Below are 24,482 nucleotides of genomic sequence, written 5' to 3'. Positions count from 1 at the left end.
AGCCCTTCTCACTGATGTAGATTCGTACTTAAGATTGAGACTTGGTCTACTCTGTCCCTGAGGTTCTTTCTACTTCAGATTGGCTTCCATTCAGTTTTCCTTTACTTCATTCTTCTTATCTAGGTCACCAGTGAACCAGTAAAATCTCATGACATTTGTCAGACGCTTGGTTCTGGGATTTAGAAGTGGTGTGTATATTATTTTTGAGCATGCTAGTGCCAACATAGACCAACAGGAGTTAACCTGAGTGGTCACAGAAGGGTGAGCTGGCTGGCATGCTATTCCTGGGGAGAAGAGAGCTTGTGTTTCTTGGGAAATAACTCAGAGGTCCTCCATTGTGGGGGTGGGGTACAGAGGTAGATAGGCAGCACTTCCTAAACAGCAGCATGTGAAGAATTATGGGTTCCTGTGAACCAGATGTTCTGGTATTTGAGAACTGTTTTAATTTGTGACTTGATTTTCACCCCACAACAGAAACATCTCCTGTCTCCTGGAAGGGCTGTCACACCCTGCCTGTTACACACATCTTAGGAAGTCCCAGGTTTGTTGTGCTGAATGGACTGGTTAAAGTTTGTCTAGCCCTTCCTTGGCCCACTGGGTAGCCCAGGGACCTGAGAAGCATTGCTGATGTAGATGCAACCTGGAGTCTGTTTCTATTCTGTGGCTGTGTTCAGGGCAGTAAATACTGAGTATCACATATAACACTGACTGTATTAGTAACTTCCACTCTGAGTAAAATGTTTTGCACTATCTAGGAAGGTTACCATGAGCCGTGTGATGTCATTAACTGTTGGAAATTTGGCATGAGATTCAGGAACTTGGTTTCTTTTGTATGTTTTTGTTAATTTATTTATTATTTTTGTTTATTTTGTGAGACAGGGTCTCACTGTGTAACCCTTGGCTGGCCTAGAGCTCACCACATAGACCAGGATGGCCTTGAACTCATAGAGATTTGCTTGCCTTTGCCTTCTGAGTGCTGAGATTAGAGGTATGCACCACCATGTTTTTTTATTCTTAATCAATACTTAAATGTCCTTATGTTATTTAGGTTATCACTGGGTAACTGGACAGTTTGGCCCTAGTAAGCCATTGATTTCTAGGTTGTTCTTATAAGCCTGATAGTATTGCCTCTCGAAGTTACCCACATATCTTAATGAGAGACTAGAGCCCATTTGATGTAGCTAGCTAGCTAAAATGTTTTCCATATGTACAAATGTGCAATTTTCTGAGTGCTGAGATATTTTCAAATATTTTCCCTTGAAATATGGCTGCTCTTTGATTCACAGTGAGGCTACCTCCTGATAAACTCACCATAGGGTAGAGACTTTGCTAAGCTGACAGTCTACTTAATAAACCTAAGCCGTGGCTAGAGAGATGGCATAGCAGTTAAGAGCTCCTGCAGCTTGTCTGGAGAACCTGAATTCAGTCCGAGCATCCATATAAGGTAGCTCACGACCACCTGTAAGTCCAGCTCTAGTGGATCTGGTGCCCTCTTCTGGCCCCAGTGGGCATTCTCGTACAGTCACACACAGACACAGACAACATGCACATGCACAGAAGAAAAAGAAATAAAATCTTTTAAAAATTAAAAGCTATCTAAGCTGAGTTATGCAGTCCCATAAAGAATTACGTATGTCTTCTCTTGATCTTGTCACTGCCTAGACACATAGTTTGATTCCATTGTTCAGCATCTAGAGAACATATTATATCAGACATTGATGGGCTAAGAAAAGATTGAAATTCCAAGGGTGGTTTCACACCAGACCATCATCATTGCTCTATGCATAGTGACACAGACTACAACATATACATAGGGCTAGACAAAGCTGATGCAGGGCAAGTCAAATCTCTACCTAAATTCTCTGCTCTCAGCAACCCCAACTTGGGAGCCCTTACGCATGTTCTAATATTTTGTTCAGATAGTCTTTCAAGTGGTATGGGTCAATAGGATTCTGGTTTTATTTATTTTTGTATTTTTATTTATGTGTGTGTGTGTGTGTGTGTGTGTGTGTGTGTGTGTGTGTGTGTATGTGTGTGTATGTTTGTGTTCGTGTTTGTTTGTTTTTTCGAGACAGTTTCTCTGTGTAACAGCTCTGGCTGTCCTGGAACTTGCTTTGTAGACCAGGCTGGCCTCAAACTCAAAGAAATCCTCCTGCCCCTGCCTCCCGAGAGTTGGGATTAAAGGTGTGTGCCACTACCTCCTGGCTGGACTTATGATTTTTTTATTTTTATTTTTTATCTTTCACACTCTTCTATGAAGCTGCATCATTGAAACTCCCCAGTTTAAAGGGAGACCTCTAGGGGAGGAGCTATCCAGGAAAAGCCTCACCAAGCTGACTAGAAATTAAATCTCAGATGGAAAGGCCTACAATTACCTCATTAGGAAAACATTTTCACAATTTTCTGATCCAGAAATGGTACAAAGGCCTGTAAACCTAGTTCTTGGGAGACTAAAGCAGAGGAAGGTTGCCATGAGTTCAGGGCAAGCCTGGGCTACTGAGTGAGACTCTGGCAAAAACAAAAACAAAGTTCTGTTGTTTGGCATTTTCTTTTTAAAGGATTTTTATTTCTGTGGTCTTTCTCTTTCAAGATTATTTCAAGCTTGGAAAGGTTTCTTGGCATCCTGTGGTCCTGCAATTTTATAACAGACAACTGTTTAAAATAGGGGTGCTGTGAGATTCTGTTCCCTACAACAAGAAGGAACTCAGCTGGCAGAGCACTAGGCTAGGGCATAAGTTTTTTATCTGTGACCTCATTTTTGTCTTGGGGTCCATTATGTTTTATTATGCTACCCTGATGGCAAAGGATTTGGGAAAGATTTTGCTAAAAACCAGGGACTGATACTTCAGAACTTTTAAGGGTGGTGGTATTTTAGGGCCCCAGAGATAATATTGAGGAAGGTAAAAGATAAGGGAAGGGTTCTTAGATATGGGGATAAGCTCAGTGGTAGAGTGTTTGCCTAGCATGTACAAAGGCCCTGGGTTCAAATTTCTATTGCTGGAGAGGAAAAAATAGAGAGACCAAGTGTCTTTACACTATGGCACCTTAGGCATTAAGTGGTCTATATTCAGAAATATCAATCTTATTTATGTAGACAATCTTTTACACATAAAATGCCCTCTGTCACTTAAAAGTTCAGTTTGCTTATTCAAAAATGTAGTAAGAGGCTGGAGAGATGGCTCAGTGGTTAAGAGCACTTGGACTGCTCTTCCAGAGGGTCCAGGTTCGATTCCCACAGGGCAGCTCACAACTGTCTGAAACTTCAGTTCCAGGGGATCTGACACCTTCACACCAATGCACATTAAATGAAGTTAAATTATTTTTTAAAAATTAAAAAAAAAACTGTAGGTAAGAGTATTTCAAATTAAAAAAACCATTTTGTTGTAGAATATTAAGGTGTGTTACTTTTGTTTATGTTGCATTTGTTAAACTCTATGAAAATGTGTTGCTGTGCCTGACTAAAAGCATCTGATGGTCTATTAAAAAGCTGAACGGCCAATAGCGAGGCAGTAGAAAGGATAGGTGGGGCTGGTAGGCAGAGAGAAGTAATACAAGGAGAAATCTGGGAGGAGAAGAAGAAAAGAGGTAGCCAGAGAAGGAGGAGGATACCATGGGCCAGCAAGCCATGGAGTAAGAGCAAGATTTACAGAAGTAAGAGAATGGGAAAAGCCCAGAGGGAAAAGGTAGATGGGGTAAGTTAAGGAAAGCTGACAAGAAACAAGCCAAGCTAAGGCCCACCATTTGTAAGTAATAATAAGCCTCCATGTATGGATTTATTTGGGAGCTTGGGTGTTGGGCCCCCCAAAAGAGCAGAAAACATCCAACAACAACATTTTTGACAGGAATAAGGCTGGATTTGCTGGAGGGACAGGGATTATAGAGGATTATACAGGGAGTATAGACAAAATGTCAAATTCACTATATTGTTAAAACAGTCCATACAGGTTCTCTTCTTACACTACAAACATTTTAGATTCATCTTGTCAACTCTGGCTTCTTTTCAGGACTCAGTGGCTTTTGGGTCTCTTTTGCTGGCATTGCCCTTTGAAGAGTTGGAGTTGGGTTGGGCAGTTGGGCCCCTGTCCTTGGTGTCCCTCTGTCCTCCCTGCTCCTATCCCTCCGCTTTCTGGAACAGGTCACTGTATAGTCTTTTCTCTCCATGAGGTGACGGTGGCGCATCATCTTCTGGAAACATCTCTGTGGTTGCTCCTGCCACCCCGGCAGGAGGTTCGCGCTCCTCTTCCCGGAACTTAGGGTCGTCAGGGCCTGAGAAGGAAGAAGGAAAGAAGGTGCGGAGGCAGTGGGAGTCGTGGAGCACAGAGGACAAGAATACCTTCTTTGAGGGACTGTATGAGGTGAGTTGTAGACATGAGACAAAAACCCACAAGCGATCATCCTCCTGAGTTCTCACGGTTTACCTTGTGTTTCCGTCACTTGTCGTCTCCTTCCTGGGGCTGTTAGGGTGAATCCTCCTTCCCAAGACTCTCGGTTATGTTTCTGCACACTTCTTTCCTGGATTATGACCCTCCTTGGGGCCTTTCCTTCCTTGGCTATGCAGTGACTGATTTGGTAGGTGTGCCCAAGTACAGAAGGACAAACAGATACCTGTCCCCATCATCCAGAAGATATTACAGCTAACTTAGAGCCAAATTCCCAGACCCACTGTCTACTGAGGTGGCTGTGCCCTACCAGCTGTCTTCACTTGGAAGTTTGCTTCTCATAGTCTTGTAGTTATGTATGAACACACTTTCATTAACATCAGATGTTTTCTCATTGTGATCACTTTTTTAAGGATTTATTTGAATTTTTTTTATATGTATGTGTATTCACACCACATGCATGCAGTACCCCTCAGAGGACAGAAGATGCCAGATACCCTAGAACTGCAATTATAGATGGTAGTGAGCTGCCACATGGGTGCTGAGAATTGAACCAGAGCAGCCAATGCTCTTAACTGCTGAGCCCTTTTGCTCATTAAAACAACAACAACAACAAATGCCTATATGTACTGCAGCCATGCCCATTCCTTTATGTGCAATTCATAAAAAACTGAAATCTCGGGCTGGAGAGATGGCTCAGAGGTTAAGAGCACTGACTGTTCTTCCTGAGGTCCTGAGTTCAATTTCCAGTAACCACATGGTGGCTCACAACCATCAATAATGAGATCTGGTGCCCTCTTCTGGCCTGCAGGTATACACGCAGGCAGAACATTGTATACATAATAAGTAAATCTTTAAAAAAATGAAAAAAAAAAAAAAGTCTGAAATCTCTCTCCTTTCCCCAGTAGAGATTGAACCCAGGGTTGTATGTGCTCTATGACTGAACTGTATCCCTAGCCCATAGTGGCACCTCATTTTTACATCTTAACAAGGAGAAATGCTGTGTCCTCTCATGGCAGAAGGGCAAGCTATTGGAATGCTTCCTGAAGCTCCTATTATAAGGGCCTTATTGTCACCTTATTGTGAAAGGAAGAACCTTTCATAGCTAATTACCTCTTGCATGCCTGCCTTTTAATGCCATCACATCTACAATACCTGAACTTTTGAGGGTACACTTAAAAAAATGGCAAAACACTTGCCTCTGGTCCATAGGCAGAGATAGTTCTGCCCCTGAGTTCTAGTGCTACTTTATTCAAATTAAAACTTGATATTCTGCTGGGTGGTGGTGGTGGTGCATGCCTTTAATCCTAGCACTCAGGAGGCAGAGCCAGGTGGATCTCGGTGAGTTCGAGGCCAGCCTGGTCTAGATGAGTTATAAGACAGACACCAAGGCTACACAGAGAAACCCTGTCTCAAAACAAACAAACAAACAAGCAAACAAACAAAAATCTTAAGGAAGGAAAGTTGGAGTTTATATGTGCAGAAGTACCTTGAAGGACAACCTTCTTGTGCGTGGTTTTTTGATTCTTGATGATGCCTACATCATACAAAAACAAACAAACAAACAAACAAAAAGAGTTGTTTTATTTTAACCACTGTGCTTTTATTGTGGACTTTTTGTTTCCTAGCATGGAAAAGACTTTGAAGCCATTCAGAACAACATTGCTCTGAAATACAAGAAGAAAGGCAAGCCTGCAAGCATGGTGAAGAACAAAGAGCAGGTCCGCCACTTCTACTACCGCACCTGGCACAAGATCACCAAGTACATTGACTTCGACAATGGTGAGTGTGTCACAGACCTGGGCTCTGGGAGACCACCAGGCATGGTTGCTTCTTTCCAGGCAAACACCCATCGCCCACTCTCTATGACACCATCCGCACTCAGTGGCTCACTATGGGACGTGCCTCCTACTGCTATGGTTGGTGGCATACGCAGAGCCTATTGGTCAAACTTAATTGTGAGGAAGTTGCTTGCATCTCTGTTACAGGAGCCTTACTACTGTTTGGGTTGTGTTTTCTGTGTTCCAGTGTTTGTGTGTTTGTGTGTATGTGTGTGCAGGAGTATTGGATGACAGACTTTTCCTGGGAAGTAAAACACCACAAACATCTACTCATCCCAGAGTGGGAGCCCATGACAGACCAGACCAAAGTACCAATACCACCAAACTCCCAATTTGGTGGACCAGTAAATTTTTGGGGACGACTTCCAGGAGTATGAATAAAGGGTTACTTAGAGTAGCAGAATTGACTGATGGCTGCATCACCCAAGCCTACAACAGTAGGTGTGACAGCTCACGAAAGCTGGAATCCTAGACCACACTGCACACCTGCAGTCAACTCAACAGGTTGGAAAAGTGGTCTTCCAAGGTGGCTCAATTGGTCTGAGCCTCTTCCAGGCAGCTTTGTTGGTCTCTAATTCCAGGCAGCTGGGCTTTCCTGAGAGTTCTTTACAGTTTGATTAGTCTGAGAGTAATTCTTAATAGTCTTTACTGCTTATACACTCTTGCAGAGGGAATCTAGCCTAGAAAATCTGGTCAATTTCAGGTACTTGCTAGAGCTATTTTGAGTTGTTTACTTCCTGTATTTTTTTTTTTTTTTAAATGGGCAATGATGTTTTGCCTGCATACATGTCTGTGTGAGGGGGTCAGAAGCCCTGGAACTGAAGTTACAGACAGGTGTGAGCCACCATGTGGGTGCTGAGAATTGAACCCCAGGTCCTCTGGAAGAGCAGTCAGTGCTCTTAATTGCTGAGCCATCTCTCCAACCCATTACTTCCTGTCTTAATGGACCTTCCCTATAGGAAGTGTTTTACCTTTCCCTAAAACATACTGTTGTAAACATGCTGTTCTAGACTATATGATCGTTTACATTCTCTCTTTACATCCTATGTCTCAAGAAGTTTTCTGTCAAGATGGAGGAAGGTTTTTACCTGGAAGGAAACTGCCTCACAGCAAAGGTTCTGGGTCCCCCTCTGAGTTTGGGCATTGAGATAAGTTGAGCTGTGGGTGCACAAGAAAGCCTGAATTGTGCTAGTCAGCTGGGATGGATGCTGGCTTTGCCAGTACTCTGATCATCTGTGTTGCAGTCAGGATTTGTACAGTCCAATTCATCTTTGGAGAAGTGACTAGATCATCTCTAGCTGTTGGTCTCGTTTCTGGCTAAAAGTGCCCTTGGCTGACTACCTCTTCAGTCCATAGCCTAATCAACTGTCTCTCCCTGGGAAACTCTGCCTCCTCCTTCTTCTATGTTTCTGGAGTCTCCCTGCACTCATTTGGTCCCGGCCTGCTCCACTCTGTTTTTTGTTTCTGCAGTTTCTATAGTGGGCTTGTTCTAGAGATCCTTCCTTCTGATGCTCACTTTTAATTTTCCAGCTAGTAAAGTTTCTGACCTAGGAAGCACTGATGTACAGCTGTGTCTACATTGCTTCTATTTCTGATCCCTGCCTGTGCCTCTTCATGTTGGCCTTTGACACCACTGATCTTTACCATTTTTGTGGCGTACTCTTTGCCAGGTCACGATATTTTGGCTGTGATATGCATCATGTTACTATAGTTTCAAAAGAAAATGCCTGATTTCCCATCTGACTGAGGAGCATAGCTCTGTGAGGTCATACACCCTTCCTTCATCTCTAGAGACCCCTGCGATTTGATTGTTAATCTCTACACCTGGGGGGCATCTCCTGGTTGATCTCAGGATAGTGCTGATACCTGTTTGTTAGCTTCCATAATTCATACAACCATCAGCATAGGTTTCCTGCAGATTTCAAGTCAACCCTGTTTTGTTCTTTTTAAAGTCTCGCCAGTGAGAAGATGGCTAATGTGTCAGGGTTGAAAGACTGTGTGGATCAAGTTACTACCTGATGAGATGATTGTGTCTGTCTGGCTCACCAAGCTCTACCTTCAGGCCTTGTGGATGGCACAAACTTGTCCATGGCCCTGAGACACAGATGTTCCTTCCCAGGGTCTGCTAAGTCTGAGATTTTTGTCATGAGTTAGTGTTGCAAAGTATATAAAGCTGATGTTTCTTTTCTGTTCCTTTTCTCTGTAGAACCGCCTGCTGACCCCAAGTTTCTCAGGCTTTTGGCAGTATCATTCCTTTTAGCTCTCTGTCACCATCAGGGGTGAGGGATAGAGGCTCCAACACATTATAGGATCATGCCTCTGTCTTGTTGACTGCACAGTTATCACACATAAAGCGTTTTTTGTTTGTTTGTTTGTTTGTTTGTTTGTTTGTTTTTCAAGACAGGGTTTCTCTGTGTAATCATCCTGGCCGTCCTGGAGTTCAGTCTGTAGACCAGGCTGGCCTCGAACTCAGGCATCCACCTGCCTCTCCCTCCCAGTACTGGGATTAAAGGTGTGTATCACCACTGCCTGGTTAGAAATGCCCCCCCCCCCCTTTTTAATTTGATTATGGCTCTCCCAAGGTTCTAATGGGCCATCATTGGACACATGCAGCCAGCAGCCAGGCACCTTGACACTGGCCAACCTTTATAGCTGGCTTTACCACCTGGGGGACCTCAGGTCAGGGGTCACTAGTGTGTTTTGAATTGCCCATGGTCCTTATGTGTTGTTATGTTGCATCATGCAGAACAAATTCCTTGTATTTCAAGCAGTCTGTTGAATTTACAGAAAAGGTGCTCTATCCTTGGGTTATCAGGAGGCTTGTCTGAATCCTTTAGCATTGTTAAGAAAGAGCCAAAGCAGAAGTGAGAAGGGTGTGTGTCGTGTCCTGGTGTCTGGGATGACAATGACTGGGTACTTATAAGGCAAGTCATCACTGGAATATAACTCCCTCTTATCACAGCTCCGGCCTCAGTGTGCTCCATCTGAAATTTTAGTAGTCTTACAGTCCTATATTATTTCCACACAGAAGACAGGTCCCTGAAGGTTGCTTCTGTGTGAAAAGAGAGTAGTGACTGCATGCCCACCTTTCTGCTATTCTCCTGTCACATTTGGATGTTCTCCCAACAGACTTGATGTTCTCAAAGGAAAGCTCTGAGCTTATACCAGTATATACACTAGCCCAACACTCCTTATGAAGGAACACAAGAAAACACTGTGCCTAGGGACCTTTTTTTTTCTCCCTAGGGTTCCTATTCCCCAGCCTTCAGCTATTTTTCTACACTTTTTTATTTGATGCCGTTCTCTTTCTCTCTCTTTCATTTTTTGTTGTTGCTGTTGTTGTTTTGTTTTGTTTTTTTAAGTCGGGGTTTCTCTGTGTAGCCCTGGTTGTCCTGGAACTAGCTCTGTAGATCACACTGGCCTGAAACTCAGAGGTCCACTTTTTGCCTTCCACTCCCCACCCTTCCCCCTGTGCTGGGATTAAAGGTTTGCACCACCGCCACTAGGCTTGTTTGTGGGGCCTTTTTGCCTTTGATATTTCAAATAGTATACTTGTTAAAAAATATTTTTTGTTGAGATATGGTCCATATACCATAAAACTTACCCTTCACTATTACTATTATTATTATTATTATTATTATTATTATTATTATTATTAAGAGATTTTTTTTATTCATTTTACATACCACAGATTCCCCTCACCTCCCTCCTCCTGCTCCCAGCCTTCCCCCTCAACCCTACCCATTCCCACCTTCTCCAAGGCAAAGTCTCCCATGGGGAGTCAGCAGAGCCTGGTACATTCAGTTGAGGCAGGTCTAAGCCTCTCCGTCCTGCACCAAGACTGCGCAAGGTGTCCCACCGTAGGCACTGGGCTCCAAAAAGCTGGCTCATGCACCAGGAACAGGTCCTCATCCCACCGCCTGGGACCCCCTAAACAGTTCAAGCTAAACAACTGTCTCACCTATCCAGAGGGCCTACTCTAGTACCATGGGGGCTCCTCAGTTATTAGTCCACAGGTTTGGCTGGCTGTCTCTGTACATTTTCCCATCATGATCTTGATGTCCCTTGCTCATTGAATCCCTCCTCTCTCTCATTGATTGGACTCCTGGAGCTCAGCCTGGCGCCCGGCCGTGGATCTCTGCATCTGCTTCCATCAGTCACTGGATGAGGGTTCTATGGTGACAGTTAGGGTATTTAGCCATCTGATCACCAGAATAGGCCAGTTCAGGCACCCTCTCGACTATTGCCAGTAGTCTATGGTGGGGTCATCCTTGTGGATTCCTGGGAACTTCCCTAGCACCTTGTATCTCCCTATTCCCTTAATGTCTTCATTTATCATGGTATCTCTTTCCTTGCTTTCCCACTCTGTCCCTGTTCCAGCTCAAACCTCCCGCTCCCCTAAGCTCTCTTCCCCTGTCCTTGCCCTCCATTTCCCCGCTTCATCCCCAGTTTGCTCATGTAGATTTCATCTATTTCTTCTTTGCTGGGCATTCCATGCATCCTTCCTAGAGTCCTCCCTGCTAGTTAGCCTCCCTGGAGCTGTGGGTTGCAGTCTGGTTAACCTTTGCTTTACATCTGGTATTAACTTATGAGTGAGTACACACCATGTTTGTCCTTCTGAGTCTGGGTTACCTCACTCAGGATAATACTTTCTAGTTCCATCCATTTGCCTGCAAATTTCATAATGTCATTGTTTTTCTCTGCTGAGTAGTACTCCATTGTGTATATGTGCCACATTTTCTTAATCCATTCTTCAGTTGAGGGGCATCTAGGTTGTTTACAGGTTCTGGCTATTACAAATAATGTTGCTATGGACATAGTTGAGCATGTGTCCTTGGGTATATGCCCAAGAGTGGTGTAGCTGGGTCTTGAGAAAGATTGATTCCCAATTTTCTGAGAAACCACCATACTGATTTCCAAAGTGGCTGTATAAGTTTGCACTCCCAACAACAGTGGAGGAGTGTTCCCCCTGCTCCACATCCTCTCCAACATAAGCTGGTTTTTTGTTTTTGTTTTTGTTTTTTAAGATTTATTTATTTATTAAGTATACAGAAGAGGGCTCCAGATCTCATTACAGATGGTTGTGAGCCACTATGTGGTTGCTGGGAATTGAACTCAGGACCTCTGGAAGAGCAGTCAGTGCTCTTCTGAGCCATCTCTCCAGCCCCAAGCTGTTGTTTTTTATCTTAGCCATTTTGACCGGTGTAAGATGGTATCTCAGAGTCGTTTTGATTTGCATTTCCCTGATGACTAAGGATGTTGAGCAATTCCTTAAATGTCTTTTGGCCATCTGAGATTCTTCCATTGAGAATTCTCTGTTAAGCTCTATAGCCCGTTTTCTAATTGGACTGTTAGGTATTTTGATGTCTAGCTTTTTGAGTTCTTTATATATTTTGGAGATCAGCCCTCTGTCAGATGTGGGGTGGTGTAGGTCAACATTTGGTACATTCATGATGTCTTGTAACCACTGCCTTTATCTAGTTCTAAAGTACTTTCATTGTCTCAGAGAAGTCCCCTACCCATTAGCTTTCCCACTGACTTTGACCCTCCCCAGTTGCTACAATCACTGTTCTACAGTCTTTGAATTTATCTGTTTTAGAAGTTTCATGCAAATGGTCTCATAGCATATACCGTCTTTTTCTTTTTCCTGGCTTTTTTCACTGAGCATGATTTTATGAGTCACCTATATTTTAGTGTAACTGAATAACATTTTATCGTATTTATGGGCCACTTTTTTTTCTTTTGTTTTGCTTTTCAAGACAGGGTTTCTCTGTCCTGGTGCTCACTCTGTAGACCAGGCTGCCCTTGAATTCTGAAGTCTGCCTGCCTCTGCCTCCCAAGTGCTGGGATTAAAGGCTTGTGCCACCACGTCCAGCTCTATGGGCCACAGTTTTGTTATCCATTGAGATCTTAGATTCCTTTTGAGAGTCTGACATGGTCTTGGGTTCTGTTCCTCAGGAAAACCGTCAGAATTGGTCAGCCCCGGTATTTTTGGAAAAGCAGAGGCTTTGAGCTAGGCCACGTTCCAGAACTGTCCTAGTGTATTCATTTCCTGTTGTACACAGCTGAATGTTAGTGCCTAGAAGAAATCTCTGCTTGTGAGATGACCTTGACAGTGCCTAGATGGTTGTTGGTTGGCTCAGTGTTCTGTGATGTAAAGTCTCTGTAGAAAACAGTGGCTACCACAGAGGGGTCACTCTTCTCTTGCCAGATGCAAGAACCCTGAGCTCTTCGGGCATGCTCTGCTGTTCTCTGTGTACTGGGTGTACTGGTGGTATACAGGATGGCTCTAGGCTAAAGCCCCTGAGAAACAAGATGAGGGAGCAGGCAAAAGTATAGCTTCTGTCCATTTCAGCTTCTTAAAGGAGCCTGTGAAGTCTAAATAGTCCTGTGGTTCCATATTGAGCCATGTCCCCAATTGTTTTCTTCCTAAATGAAGCTGGCACCTATTGGTGACATTAGAAAGGTGGATGTTGGAAGAGACTTGTTGGATATCTATCTGTTATCACCTGGGGAGGGCATAGGCAAGTGGGAGGCTGAGTTCTCAGGGTTCAGGCTGATGGCTTGCCTGCACTTGGGGAACCTATGCCATAAGGTGTGATGGTGATGGCTATTCAGCTCTTCTTCCTTTTTCCCTGAGAGCACTCCTTGTCAATCAAGCCATTTTCTTCTGCAGGAGACATTTGCTCTGCCTATAAGGAGTAATATTTAGACCTCACCCCTTATTTTGTAGATTTACTTGGAGTAAAACAACACTGTTCCTCCTATATGCTTTTTGCCAGTTTCTCCAGAGGTCAGCAGCTACGTGCCCAAGGTGCTGTGATCCACGTGTGATCAGTCTCAGCCTCTTGATAGTGTGCTTCCACTCTTTGTTCTTGTACAAACAGGCTGTACCTTGTGATGTCTCTGTCCCTGATGCCTAACTTCTGTCCTTTTATCTTCCAGTGTTCTCTCGAGGGCTAAAGAAATCATCCCAGGAACTCTATGGTCTTATCTGCTACGGAGAGCTACGAAAGAAGATCGGGGGTTGTGAGTACTGCTGCTGTTCTTGGATCTTCCTAGTGGGTTGTTGTCCTGTCACCACTGATCTTTAGTGCACAGGAATGCCTCTGTTTTGTCTCCAGCTTCTATGTTGAAATTATTTTGACAACAGAAAAGTTGAAAAAAAGATAGAATGACCGTTCCTTCACCTGGTCTGCCATTTATTAATGTTTGCTTATGCTTTTCACATAGACTTATGTACACAGGTGCATTTTTTCCTTACTGCCATTGAACTGTACATCCTTATACTACACTCTAAAGACCTCAGCCCTGTGCCCTGGACTAGATACTTCTAAATACCACCTGTCATGATTGCACTGGATCATCAAACCTATCAAAGGGTGCAGTATCCTGCTAACTTCCTGCCTATATTCAGAGTCTTTAGAACATCCCCAAGTGATAGTCAAGTCCTTCACCAGGATTACTGCCCCATATGCAAAGCCATCTGTTTGTATATAGTGGTTGCATTGCTTTTTCATGCCTGCCTAAGCCAGCATATGACAGGAGCCTTAGTTCTGGCTAAATCTCCGTAGGTCCTAGCCTGACTGCACCTCAAGGCTGCTTGTCCTCATCTTAACCTGTCACCCCAGCACAGGCATCTGCTGGACGTGATGTCCCGGGCCGCTCACTTTGTGCCCTTCCTCTCTCTTCCTGTTTCTTCCAGGACATGTCTCATAAGGTCGTGTCTAATTGGTTTGGCCTCCTCCACTTGGGTATCACCCCTAAGCCTCTCGCTGTAGAACCTGCTAGACACAGGACTGTAGAGCCTTGTTCTTGCCTTGACTTTTCTCTTCATTAACCCATCTTCTCCTGCAGATCTGAGCTCCAGTGTCCTGGTTCACACAAGGCTGGGTCTCCTTGTCTTAAACTCTTTTGTACTCCATTTTTTTCATGTGTTAGTGGTGGTACATGGAGAGGTTGGTTAGTGTCCATCTAAGGGCCATGGTGTGCCTGGCTCTTGCAAGACCATGCCTGTGTTTGCCTTTTCCAGTGTTCTTCCTCCTTTCCTGAAGACCCTTCCCTTTAGAGTGAGAGCTTTCTTTATTTACTGTTCATCTGAAAAGCCTTCATTTTGTTTGCCTTCTCTTTTGATTTTTCAAGACAGGCTTTCTCTTTGTAGCCCTGGCTGTCCTGGAATTCACTCTGTAGACAAGGCTGGCCTTCAAACTTACATATGCTTCTGCCTCTTGAGTGCTGAGACTAAAGACTTGTGCCACCAAGCCCTGCTCTGTTTTCATTCTTTTTAATTTTTTTTTTTTAAGATTTTATTTATTTATTATGTATGCAGTGTTCTGACTGCATGTATGTCAACAGGCCAGAAGAGGGCACCAGATCTCATTACAGATGGTTGTGAGCCACCATGTGGTTGCTGGGAATTGAACTCAGGACCTCTGGAAGAACAGCGCCAGTGCTCTTAACCGCTGAGCCATCTCTCCAGCCCCCATCTGTTTTCATTCTTAAAAGAAGTTACTCAGAGCAGAATTCTGATTTGACTGGTTTTGGTTTGGGGTTGTTGTTGTTTTTTTTTTTTTTTTTTTTTTTTTTTTTTTTCTTCTTTAATCATGTTTACAACTGTTCTCCAGTTTCTGTCCTGCACTGTCTATCATAGAAAGGCCTTTAAGTCTTCACAGGTACAGTGTGTCTTTGGTTGCTTTTATAAATGTGTTCGTGTTGTTGATTCTCTGCCTGGCTGCGCGAGTGTGGTCCCGCTATTATTCAGCCACTCAGTACTGTTGAGGAATTTCACAGTGCATGCCCAGTGCTTAGGTTCTTGTGCTAGCTTTGAAACTCTTGCTTTCCTGTGAAGACATCTTGAGGACAGTGATGAGGACAGAGAAACGAGGGCATTAGAGTCGTCATTTAGCAGGCCTTGCAATTCAGATTATACCTGAGAGTCCACATACAGTCAGCAGGCACCCAGTGAGATACTGAAGGAAGCAGTTTTCAGGCAGTATGGCAGTTGTGGTTCAGCAGTGTCAGACTGTCAGGGACAATTCCTAGAAGAGGTTACCTGTACAGGGAGCACATTAGACCCTTGAGACAATGGTTAGGAAGAGACTGTGGGGAACAGACAAGGTACTGGTCAACTTTACTGCAGGTGCAAATTCTTTAAGATGTAGAGCATTCATTAGCAAGATCTGGAGTCTATGTGGAAGGCAATAATGTGGGAATTTATGATTGTTTACTTCTAACTGCCCCATGGCCTTATTTATTTTTCTTTACATTCGAAGGTATGGATGACAAGAATGCAACAAAGCTGAATGAACTCATTCAGGTTGGGTAAGTACAAGTTACTGTGTGTGTTGTTCATTTACTGAACCACAGAGCTTGAGATATGTGCTGTTTTCCTTCATTTTCTTTTTTCTTTATAATTTCATTCTTGTGCAAATTGTGTGTGAGTGCTGATGTGTGTTGTGTTTGTGTGTAGGTCAGAGGACAGCTTTCAGCAGTCACTTGTGTGGTGTGTACATAGTAAGCTCAGGTCATCAGATTGTGCAGTGTTCTAATTTGCTTTCTGTTGCTCTGATAGACACCATGACCAGTAGCCATTTAGGGGAGGAAAGGGTTGGTTTGACTTACACTTAAGATCACAGTCTATCATTGATGGAAGTCAAGGCTGAAACCATGGAGGAATGGTGCTTTCTGGCTTGCTCCCACTTGTTGTGCTCAGCTACCCCTCTTACACAGCCCAGGCCCACATGGAATGATTCTGCCCACAGTAGGCTGGGCCCTCACACTGTAATCATCAGTGAAGACAGTTACAGATACAGCCACCAACCAATCTGATCTGAGAGAACATATCTCTGCACTTTTTCTTATGGGTTTTTTCAGTTTTTCCAGAGGTCTCTGTCACTTTTTCTGGTAGAGATCAGCTTTCTTGCCTGTACCTAGATTATAGATTTCACTACCTAGAAGTTCCACTCTCTGTCCTGTTCCTATGTTGTGTATCTTGCTCTGCATCTTCACTTGGCTAAAAGGTTGATACCTCCCTCCTGTCTTTTCATAGCTGCCCTCTGTCCTGGGGGTCATGCCGCTCCTGTGGCTTCTGTTGCTGCTGCTCTGCCACACTGCAAGACGCTTGTGAGGGTCCCTTATCTAGTTTGGGGCCATTATTGAAAGCTGTGTCCTCCAAGAATCTCTTTCCCTTGAAGTCCCCCAGGCCATTCCCGGCCTTGAATATTTGGTCTACTTTGTCATTCAGACTCTTCTAGCTTCTGTGGACAAAACAGTTTTTATATCTCTTTTGAGATATGGCCTTCCCAGATCCTACTGCTCTCTATTGCCTCTCTCCCACAGACCTGGACTTTGACTTAGACATTATACATGTTGGAGTGAGCATCTATGGTTCGGCTCTTGTCCTTTTTGGGACTGGATTTGTAAGCCTTTATTCTCTTTCTCTTTCTTTCTTTCTTTCTTTCTTTCTTTCTTTCTTTCTTTCTTTCTCTCTCCCTCCCTCCCTCCCTCCCTCCCTCCCTCCCTCCCTTCCTCCCTCCCTCCCTTCCTTCCTTCCTTTCTATAAAAGCTTTTCATTTATTTTACATACCATTTCTTTCCCTCCTCTCTACCTGTTCCCTCTCTTCACCTCCTACCCCCCCCCCCTCCCATGGGAGTCAACAAAGCATGGCATCAAGTTGAGGCAGGACCAAGCTCCTCCCCGTGCATCAAAGCTGGGTGAGACATCTCAGCATGGAGACTAGGCTCATGTACCAGGGACAGGTCTTGATCCCACTGCTAGGGCCCCCACCAACAGACCAAGCTACACAACTGTCACCCACATGCGGAGGGCCTAGGTTGGTCCCATGCAGGCTCCCTAGATGTGGCCCAGAGTCTGTGAGCTCCCACTAGCTCAGGTCAGCTGTCTCTGGGTTTCCCCGTCATCATCTTGACTCCCTACCCCTTGCTCATACAATCCTCGCTCTCTTCAGCTGGACTCCAGGAGCTTGGCCTGGTGCTTGGCTGTGGATTTCTGCATCTGTAAGCTTTTATTTTCATGAACAACCCAGGCCTGATAGGGTTGAATCACTGTAGAAGAGCACTGTGATCTGTCAAGACTGCTGGGTAGCCTTAAATACCAATGAAGTTCCTGGATATATCTTGTCTCAGATAGAGTCAGAAGCCATCAGAAGGTGGGACTACCAGCTGTGTTTGTTGAGGATTAAGAGGTGGGATTGGCTTGCTCTGTGTCTGCATTTGTTATGGTTTTATCAGTAGGTAAGAAGTGTCCTATGAGAGCTAGTACCACCCCTGTGAATTGATGTGGCAGGAGCAGATCTTCCCTGATTTTATTTCAAAATTCACTAAGTGAAACTATGTGTCTCAGGCCCTTTGCTTTGTCTCATGAACGAAGCACAAGGGCAGGACATATGGAAAGGTAGGCTCAGTACTGGGGGTAGGCCAGTGGTACATTTTCATTAGCACAGACTCGGGCTACTCAGCATGTACATCTAACAGCATATATGCCCCAGGAAACATCTAGGCAACAGATTTTAGGGCAAGTAACAAGAAACACTTCCCTAGCATGTATGAGGTCCTGAGTTTGATCCTCAGTACTGATAAAGAAAAAACGAAACAAATATAGAAGGTCTTGTAGGGACAAATGGACAGGGTAACTTTGGATAGAGTAGTTTGAGATTGCTTTATAGTCATGTCATGCACAGCAGGTGGATGGGTGTACCAGTGTTGAAATGGGCTGAGTCAGGCACAACTTTTGGTGCTGCTTCCAATGCATCCCTGGTTCTTTGAGAATCAAATTGGAAATGGTGATGGCACTGGAGCCTGAAAGTTCGTGGATCCTGTGTTCCTTGTGTGGCTCCTTTGCTGAGCAGATGACTACCCGGGATGGGTGATTTGTTTTTTTAGCAAGGCCACTATTGATGGGTTTCACCTGGCCCTATCACAGTACCTACCTGGAATAAATGAAGTAGATGACTATAGCGGGTTCTGGGTGTCGATAGGGTGAGTGTTTATGTCAGCATGGGTTGCAGCTTGTGGCAAGAAGAGGAAACAGTGATTCTTGGTTAGGCCAGTGTCTTAGGTAAGACCCTGAGAAACTTCTGAGTAGCACTAGGGAAATTAATAGGTATCTCCCATTCTTACTTGATGGGTCCTCACCTGGTACTATCAAGCAATATACCATGGTGTTCTGATAGCATGAACCTCTGGGCATGTTGAGGCAGAAAGTTTGTACATTGTGCTCGTTCATTGGAAATGTCTAAGTGACTGTGCTGTCATGAGAGGGTGGGTGCTGGAGTGGAGGCTGCCTTGGCCTTGCACCAGAGGCAGGTCTACAATGAACAACCCTTTTCTGTGCCTGTAAGTGTGTGCCTATGTGCATGTATGTGTCTGTAGAACATTACATTGAAGTGATAGCTGTGAGTAGGTAACAGGAAGGGATCCTACCTTGAACTTCTAGAGACAGCTTTCTGAGGTATAATATTTAAGCTAAGGGCATACAAGGTGCAAAGGAAGGGACTGTGATGACCACAGTGGCTACAGAGGAGAGGCCAGTGTGGTCTAAGACTGGTAGGTTGGGACAGGCCTTGTTCTGCTGCATGCTCAGGGTTGCAATGGTCTTCAGGTATTTCTGGAAGCTAGAGAAGGCAAATCAGGAAAATGTCCTGTGCTGGGCAAACCATTCCTTTGGCTCCTGTGAAGAGTTAAGTTAGGGGTTAGAGGTGCATGTTAGGACTGGTATTTAGTGGTTTTTGTTGTTTTGTTTTGTTTTGTTTTGACATTTTATTTATGTTATGTGTGTGTTTGCTGATGTAGATGCATGTACATACCCTGGAGCCCACAGAGGTCAGAAGAGGGTACTGGATCCCCTGGAACTGGAGCTATAGATAGTTGTGAACCACCATGTGGGTGCTGGGAATCAAACCTGGGTCTTCTGAAAAAAACAAGTGCTCTTAACACTAAGCCATCTCCCCTGCCCCCATTTGGTGTTGTAATATTTTACATATTTTTACTTTTTGCCTATTGTTATAGGAGTTTGACATTTGGGGGTTTATATATTTTATTGAATTTTGTAGCTTTTAGATTGATTTTATTTTTTAGAGTAGTTTTTAGGTTTATAAGAAAATTGTGTAGACGAGCGCAAGATCCTCCTCAAGGCCCTGGGTCTATTCCTAGTACATCAAAAAAATAGCATTGTTACAATTGATGAGCCTGGTGGCTTGTTCTAGTCCGAGGAATTTGAGGCAGGAGGATCATGATAAGACAGACAGTTGTGATGCCTCTGCTAATGCTTGGTTTGGTCATCATTGACTGTGGGTTTATGTTAGGGATTTAGGTGTCAGACATGTTTAAGATAGGACAGATGTACAGTGAAACATCTCCCTCCCTACCATTTATAGTCTCATTCAGAGTACTTTCTCTGTCTAAAAATCCATTATCTGCTGTGTATTTGTCTCTTCCTTTACTGTTTCAGAGTCCTGCTTTTCCCTGAGCTTCATCTGGTTGGAGTCAACCAGTACACAGCCTGTTTAGATTGGCCTCTACCATTCACGGCTCTGTGAGTTTAACAAGAACATCATAGCAGGGAACATCTAGCCCATGCCTAACCCCAGGCCACCATAGTGCTACTCTCTATAATGCCTTCCTTGTCTGAACAGTCATCTGTTTGGAACCATCATGTAACCTATGAGGTTGGTTTCTCTTTTTGAGCAGTGTGCATAGGACACTCTCAGGCATTGTACGGAGCTCTACAGCTCGCTGCCTTTCCCTGCCCAGAGGGGTTAGTAGCATGAACATACCTATCTGTTCATCTGTCTTTTGTGGAGCCATACTGGGTTACTTAGGGTTTTTATGTTTATGTAGAGCTGACTCCAAGGCTAAACTGTGAGGCTGTTTTGCAAGCGTGGGTTTTCATTTCACCTGGGCATCCCCCAAGAAGAGATGCGGACATGTATCTGTCTTTACTAGAAACTGTCTTCCAAAGCCCAGCCCAGGTGCTCCAATGCTCCCAAGGACTTCTGATATGTCCAGCTGGTATGAAGTTGCTTTGAGTTGTATTTCTTTGATCAATGACATTGAGCATGAGTTTTTGTTGTTGTTTCTACATCTTTGTGTGTGCATGCATGTTTTGTTTTTAAAGCCCATTCCTTTGCAGGGCTCTTTGTATTAGGCCTACTGGAGTCCAGCTCCAACCTGTCAAAGGGTTCTTTGGGGGGAAGGCGAGAGGAATGAGGAAACGATAGAAAGATAGAAAGAGAGAAGAGGAGAGAGATGGCTCAGCAGTTAAGATCACTAACTGATGATGTTCCAGAGGACCCAGGTTCAATTCCCAGGCCGTTCAGTGATCATACCAGGATTTAAAAAAAAAAAAAAAAGAAAAAGAAAGATGATAAGAAAGACAGAAGCACAGGATAGCTTCAGGAGGGCCCTGGGTCAATACCCAGTCACCTTGAGATTTGTTCCAAAGGGCTTTTTATACAATGCCAAGGGGCAAGGCAAAAGACCTCCCCCTTTCAAGATCAAAGCACAATGTACAGCCAAGTATAGACCCTTCCAAACACCTGGTAACCAAGCCTGTGACCAAATCATCCATTATGCAGCCCTGCTGGGTAAAGCAAGCTCAGATTCTGACCTTGGTAAGGTCGCACTAGGAAGCCTCTGTGGGCCTCCACATCTTTGTTGGAGGATGTTGTTGAAAAATTGATTCCTCCCTGCTTTATTACTCTCTTTAAAATATTCTTCCTGGTTCCCCTTCTGTGTCTCTACTCTAGCACCACTATTAGTGCTGTACTGCTTTTCATCAGTGTGTTTCTCCTGGTGTAAGGTAGGTAATTGTGAGTTACTAGAATGTGTGGTTGCTTAGAGACTTATTCTCTGTGAATTATTCCTCCAGAGGGAAAGTGGGTAAGGGGTGGCAGCCTTTTTCTTGGGTTCTTGTCCCTTTAGTCAGGCTTTCTTATTCTGAGCTTTGCATTTTGGGGTCTAGCATACAGAGGTAGTTTGGTCCTTGGGTGGGTGGGTGCATATGAGATGCACATGACAGATGAGGTGATGGATAGAGGGATAGTTAGGATTGATGAAAAGACATTTAAGAGGACAGTTGAGCAGATGAGTGAGTGGATAGGAAAAAGGCTAGTTGAGGAATAGATAATCGTGTACAAAGATTAATGAGCATATGGCAAGATGGATGATGTGCCAGTAGGCAGCAGATAGGTGGAAGAATGAACATAATGTATGGGTGGACTCACGGATGGACCACAGACGAGTGGGAGGAAGCACGGACAGATGAGTCAGTAGGCACATGTACGGGTGGGCAGGTAAGTAGATGTGCAAGTGGAAGGCTGAGTGGACAAGATAGTAGCTGCCGTGTCATGAGGAGTTACTGAGCTTTCCGTGTTGAGAGTGTACCTACCTCCCATATAGACCTCACTGTTTGAATTGTCTTATGAGTTCTTGCTGAAAGCCTTAAAGTGTTTGGAGCCAACATGAAACCACTATGCAGGGTTCTGAGACTTCCTAATGCTAAAACCTGAGCCATATTCCTTTTCAGGATATAGGGCACACTTTGTTCTTAAGAGGTATGTGGTACAGCGCTTCTCTCTTGACTTTAGCCCTAGCAGTCTCCTGCTTTACATGTCTATATTTGAGTTGCTCTTTTAATCAAGTATTGTATCAGCAGAGCCTTTCCTGTGCTTGTTCTGCTTAAAGATGTAGTTTTTTTTTTAAGATTTATTTATTTATTATTTATACAGTGTTTTGTCTGCATGTATCCCTGCAGGCCAGAAGAGGGCACCAGATCTCATTATAGATGATTGTGAGCCACCATGTGGTTGCTGGGAATTGTACTTAGGACCTCTGGAAGAGCAGCCAGTGCTCTTAACAGCTGAGCCATCTCTCCAGCCCCCATAGTTCAGATTCTTATCTCCAGATTTAAGTAGCATTGTCTTAGCACAACATTATACAAATATAGATAGTATAAATACATTCTGAAAGAATACTTTTTTAGATAATATAAATATGTAAAGTTACCCAGGCAGTGGTAGCGCATTCTTTTAATCCCAGCACTTGGGAGGCAAAGGCAAGTGGATCTCTGTCCATTTGAGGCCAGTCTGGTCTAATAATGAGTTCCAGGACAGCCAGGGCTATACAGAGAAACCCTGTTTTGGGGTGGGGGAAAGATATATATAAAATCACCAGCTAGCCCATCTCTTTCCCCTCAATTAAAACTTTTTAGGAAAAAAGTTTTACATGAATAAACACTTAAATACAAATAGGAACCTATACTAGTATGAGTCCATCATTTCTTCCACATCTTTAGAATCACCTAATGTATATTCTGCCACTTTCCAGAGTACTTCTTAGAAATTAAATAGCGGGCCAGGTGGTGGTGGCACACGCCTTTAATCCCAGCACTTGGGAGACAGAGCCAGGCAGATCTCTGTGAGTTTGAGGCCAGCCTGGGCTACAGAATGAGATCCAAGACAGGCACCAAAACTTCAATAAGCCCCCGGACAGCCAGGCTACATAGTAAGACCCTGTCTAACAACAACGAAAGTGGGTTAAAGCAAAGTGATAGACAGCGTGAACATGTTAGAAAATCCAGATGTGCGTTCCTCCCCCATAGGTGGCTGGCCACAGCCTTTTCTCCAACCTAGATCTGCTTCAGTCTGGTTCCAAAGTGCACCATTTGATCTTTTCAGATTCAAAGCAGTGGAAGTTCAAGAGTCAAACTGATCAGTCTTAGCCTCTGGTGGTCACATTCATACCTGTTTAATTATGGTCTGAAAACCAGCTATCCTTACTGAGTGCTTTGAAAGCATTCCACCTGTGGGGTTTATTTGTTTTTTGTTTTGTTTTTAAAGATTTATTTATTTAATGTTCTTTAAGTTTTTGGCTGCATGTATGTCTGTATGAGGGTGTCATCTCCCCCGGGACTGGAGTTACAGACAGTTGTGAACTGTCATGTGGGTGCTGGGAATTGAACCCGGGTCCTCTGGAAGAAGAGCGGCCAGGCCTGTTAACCTCTTGAGCCATCATCTCTCCAGCCCCCTTGTTGTTGTTTTTAAGGAGCTTTCATTTCACCTTCATTCAGTAGCCAAACAGTATTTCTGTAATGTGTATAATTGCTAATCTACTGCAGCTCCAGCAAAGAGACCTTGACTGGCCTGAGGTCTTGAGTTTAGGCCTGTGACTGCTTACTCTAATTGCTTATACCCTTGCCCTACTATATAAATAAGTGGGGATGGGATTACACTCCTGTGGCAAAGTTGGCCATGAAGAGTTCACAAGAAGTTGTGTGCAGGTAGGTAGGCAGGTCATGTGGAAGCATCTAGAGCTGGCTCTGGAGTTTCTGTTGTAAGGCCCTAAAGGGGAGGAATGCAGAGACGCTCCTCAACAGTGGGCCCAGTTGTTTGTGACACCCAGTAGTTGTTCTTTGAGCACAGTTCACTTGCTATAAGTAGCACATGTCCCTTGATCAGGAAAGTAGCAGATATCTAGAGATCCTGCCTCTGCCTGCTATCTGATGTGACCATGATTGAGAGCATAGGGATGGGTGCTTACCAAGCCTTCCTGCTTATCACACTTCAGACCTGATAACCCTTCATCTCTTCCTTTTACATAAAGTACTCAGCACTGCTTCAAATTCTATTCCCAGAGCCACCACAGTCCGCTATAAAGGGAGAAATCTGAGGATCAAGGCACCCATGTGTCGGGCCCTAAAGAAACTCTGCGATCCAGATGGTAGGTGGCAGGGGAAGGGGTGGCATGTGTTGCAGCTTCCCTGTGATTTTTGTTCCATTCCATGATGGGCAGGCTAGGGTACTTTGTGACTGACTCTGTTTAACCTTCTCTTATGAAAAGTCAGTTCTTAAAGTGACTTCCACGTGTCTGCCGAGAAGCCATGGCAACTGTCTGACAGACGGGTTAATACTTTCCGGAGGCCACTTAGTGGTCTCTCCGTGGTCCTGCCTTTGCAAGCCTACAGTTCACCATATTGGATTTGACCCTTGCTGGGGTTCCTCTGTTCCCAGCTCTTACTTCCCTGTGGTTTTCTGGCCGAGTGTTTTGTTTTCTACCTTGAGGTTGGTCTGGACTGGACTTTCATGGTGTCCTTTCCTCAGGTCTAAGTGATGAAGAGGACCAGAAGCCAGTGCGCCTACCCCTGAAAGTCCCTGTAGAGCTACAGCCACGGAACAACCACGCCTGGGCACGAGTCCAGAGCCTGGCCCAGAACCCGCGTCTCAGGTGACATTTAGCATGAGGAAGG

At 44.3% G+C, this 24,482-nt stretch overlaps 1 protein-coding gene across 2 annotated transcripts in view; it reads left to right on the top strand.

The window, feature by feature from the left end:
- Positions 1 to 24,482, top strand: part of Cramp1 (cramped chromatin regulator homolog 1) — a 56,001-nt gene that overhangs the window by 9,574 nt on the left and 21,945 nt on the right. Inside the window, exons 3-9 of one of the 2 annotated variants that reach the window (XM_036196867.1) lie at positions 4,165 to 4,355; positions 6,008 to 6,161; positions 13,166 to 13,249; positions 15,493 to 15,541; positions 19,689 to 19,772; positions 23,871 to 23,956; positions 24,337 to 24,460. In XM_036196867.1, coding sequence (XP_036052760.1) covers positions 4,165 to 4,355; positions 6,008 to 6,161; positions 13,166 to 13,249; positions 15,493 to 15,541; positions 19,689 to 19,772; positions 23,871 to 23,956; positions 24,337 to 24,460 — 772 coding nt within the window. The remainder of the gene's footprint in view (positions 1 to 4,164; positions 4,356 to 6,007; positions 6,162 to 13,165; positions 13,250 to 15,492; positions 15,542 to 19,688; positions 19,773 to 23,870; positions 23,957 to 24,336; positions 24,461 to 24,482) is intronic. The other variant, XM_036196868.1, reaches the window with a different exon arrangement.

This window comes from Onychomys torridus, chromosome 8 (assembly GCF_903995425.1).
Source record: "Onychomys torridus chromosome 8, mOncTor1.1, whole genome shotgun sequence".
Classification (NCBI taxonomy): Eukaryota; Metazoa; Chordata; class Mammalia; order Rodentia; family Cricetidae; genus Onychomys; species Onychomys torridus.
This window is presented reverse-complemented; position numbering and strand designations above follow the sequence as displayed.